Source organism: Anarrhichthys ocellatus, unplaced genomic scaffold, assembly GCF_004355925.1.
Source record: "Anarrhichthys ocellatus isolate YVR2014 unplaced genomic scaffold, GSC_Weel_1.0 scaffold6189, whole genome shotgun sequence".
In the NCBI taxonomy this organism is placed as follows: domain Eukaryota; kingdom Metazoa; phylum Chordata; class Actinopteri; order Perciformes; family Anarhichadidae; genus Anarrhichthys; species Anarrhichthys ocellatus.
In genome coordinates, this window is record NW_022286163.1 from 1 (window position 1) to 3,038 (window position 3,038).

A 3,038-nucleotide genomic window follows, 5' to 3' on the forward strand; every position below is an offset into this window, starting at 1 on the left:
GTTTGTTTAGCTCACCTTGGTCTCCCTCTCCTCCAGCAGCGTCTCCAGTCTCTTCTGAGCGGCTCGTCCTTCGTGGTCGTCGCTGACGATGAGGATGATGTGGTTCCACCTGAACTCCCTCATTAGGTCGAACCAGACGTGAGCCTGGTGTGAGTACGGAGGCACCGTCCTCAGGAAGGACAGGTGGATGCTCTGAGGAGGAGATTATCGCTCAGTCAGAGAGCAGACCAGAGAATGGAGTTGAAACAATCTGGCACCTGTTGGCGAACAGCTGGGTTTAACTACAGGTGAGGTCTGATGAGCAAAGGGAACACAGGTGTGGAAGAAAACAGGCGGGAAACTAAACAAAGACAGGAAGTAAAGTAACTGAGGAAGCATGGGTAAGTGAATGACAAAATAAAACAGGAAGTGAAATTAACGAGAGTTAATGCGAGTCGTCACGGTGATGAAGGTAGAAAACAAACATGAAGAATTATGTTTCTGTCTAAAACTGCACAGAGACAAAAGGTAACGAGTGTGAAATGTGTTGGTGGTTGAACCAGCTCGTCTTGCTGGTGTTAGAATCAAACTCACCCTCACTTCACCTGATAAACATGTAAATATTTCATCAATTAATGGGAGAGTAACTTGAGCGTTGTTCACAGGGAGTGCTCTGATGTTCTGGGCCTGATGACGCTCTCAATTATTTTATCAATATTCTAAAAAGTGAGAGAGACTCTGAGAGGTTTCCAGTGGAGAATTAGGACAAACTGGGCTGAATATTCTACAAGCTGCACTTAAAGGAGCATGAAGGCAACACAGGAGAGTCTATATTTATATGTGTTATGTTTTAGATCAGGGGTCACCAACCTTTCTGAAACTGAGAGCTACTTCAAGGGTACCGAGTAGTACAAAGGGCTACTTGTTTGATACAAACTTCCTGAATAACAAAGTTGCACAGATCACCTTTTAATAATAATAATATATGTGAAGAGACTGTTCACATGTCAATGTTAGTTATTCCTCACAATAATTATTAACAATGATTTCCACAACATGATGGTAGGAAACACAGATATATTTAAACATTTATTTCTGTTCTTCTGTTTCAACATTTGAAGGTCAGAGGTATCACACCTCTGATATTTTTGTAAATATCTTTCTTGACAGTTTTGTATGAATAAGCACATTTGTAGCATTTGGTTCAAAATCACACCTGTTATATTTTTGTAAAAATGATCACTTCTAACATTTTTTATGAAATCATTAACTGTCATATCTTCACATCATGTCTCGTTGGTACTAACCACTTTTGTAACATTTTTGAACAAATCATGATCAACAAATCAACTCGATTTGTATAAACATGGGACAATCAGTTATGAATGTCCTGTGTTGTTTGGCTTTGGATCGGATGACATTTATGATCTTCACGACAGGAGTCATCACGTGATCAAAGCCGGTTACTTTTGCACATAGCGCCTGCTGGTGAATGATGCAGTGGTAGACATTTTGGGAACCTTTGGGTACCTTTTTCTCCACGAAGAAACTAGTAACCAGTCTCGTCTATAGCCGAGCGGGGGATCCAACCCTCCGAGGCGCGCGAGTATCTTCGGGCGTCCGCGTTCAAACCTCTAGTCTGGGCCTTTTCGGTCGGATTGCGTTGCCTCGCCTCTACCTCCGCCACCCAAGAGTTGTTGCCCCGCGGCCTGTTCCGAGGACTGACGGACCTGACGACGGGTTGCGCTCGCGGCGCGCGTCCGGTGCCAACGGGAAGCGCCCGCCATTCGGAACCTGAAAACCCAGTGCGGGGACCTAGTGCGGGGACCTAGTGCTATTTTTAGAACACGCCTTGCCGGCGACTCACGTGGTCCCTGCGGCGACCAGGTGCCTGCGGGCACCGTGTTGGCTACCTCTGTTATAAACTGTACAAACACCCGGAATATAAACCATAAAGGACGTCTTTATATTCTTAATAACACAAAGAAATTAATCTGTTCAACAATAAACAAAATAAATAAGCACAAAGAACAGAATACAGAAAATAGTCAAACAAAACACCAACAAATGTTCAGTTTGTTACCAAATACTAAAAGAAGTGAGATATGATAGAATATTCTTTCAAATGAGTCCAGACTGTAAATATGTTTAAGAGGAAGATGATGTTATTGTCACTACATCTCATGTTCAGACTCAAACCAGCAACCTTTGAGGCCGTTACACACTGGGGGAATTCATTCATATGGCCATAGATTGTTTCCAGATGTTGCTTTTGCTGCTTTTACCTGCTTCAACTATTTGTTTTACTGGCTCTTGAGTGTCACTCTAGAATCTGAACAATGCTTCTTTACTTGAATCTGTTTCACTGATGGAGGAGTTTGCTTTCCCGGGTCAGTGTTTGGTGGTCGATAAAGAATGTGAGAGGACCCGGGATGAAGCCCTGAGGAACACCACCATGTAGAAACCCTTCACCGGAAAGCACCATGAAGGTGTGAAACCTTCTCACCATTTCACAGGTGTTCCTGTGATGCTGTAGAAACAGGGGTCAGGTTACCTTGTCAGAGTAGATGGACATCCGTGTCGTCAGACCGACCACGGGGATCCGATAGAAACCGGCGGTGTAGGAGACAGGCGTCGGAGTCAGGTGGTCGTTGGACTGAGGAGGGTGGCTGACCAGGATCGCATACACCTGCAAAGGAAGATTGATTTTAGTTATATTGTTATATAATTGTTAGTGCTGGGCAAGTTAACACGTTAATGTTGCGTTAACGCATTCGTTAATTAACACCGACAATTATTTTATCAGGCGTCAACGCAGTTTTTTTTTTTATTATTAAGCGGACATTTTTAACACAAGAACTGGCAGTGAGCGGTGAACAGCTGTTTGTGTGGCGTCTCTTCCTTCTCTTCCTGCTGCTGCTGGCCCTGTATATTTAAATCCTTTGAGAGGATTTAGATCCTCTCAAACAGTCTCGTTAATTGGACCCAGACGATCAGGATCAGGATAATTGCGCGTGCCCGTCCTGCTTCAAAAGGGGGAAGCGTCGATCACCGAAACC

The 3,038-nt window shown here is 43.9% G+C and overlaps 1 protein-coding gene across 1 annotated transcript; it reads right to left on the reverse strand.

The window, feature by feature from the left end:
* Positions 1-6: 6 nt before the first annotated feature.
* On the reverse strand, positions 7-2,710 carry LOC116380129 (glutamate receptor ionotropic, NMDA 1-like; the record flags this gene model as incomplete). The annotated part of the gene is made up of 2 exons (XM_031842091.1): positions 7-192; positions 2,534-2,710. Coding segments are annotated over 2 exons (363 nt in total), but the record flags the coding sequence as incomplete, so codon positions are not given.
* Between the last annotated feature and the right edge of the window lie 328 nt (positions 2,711-3,038).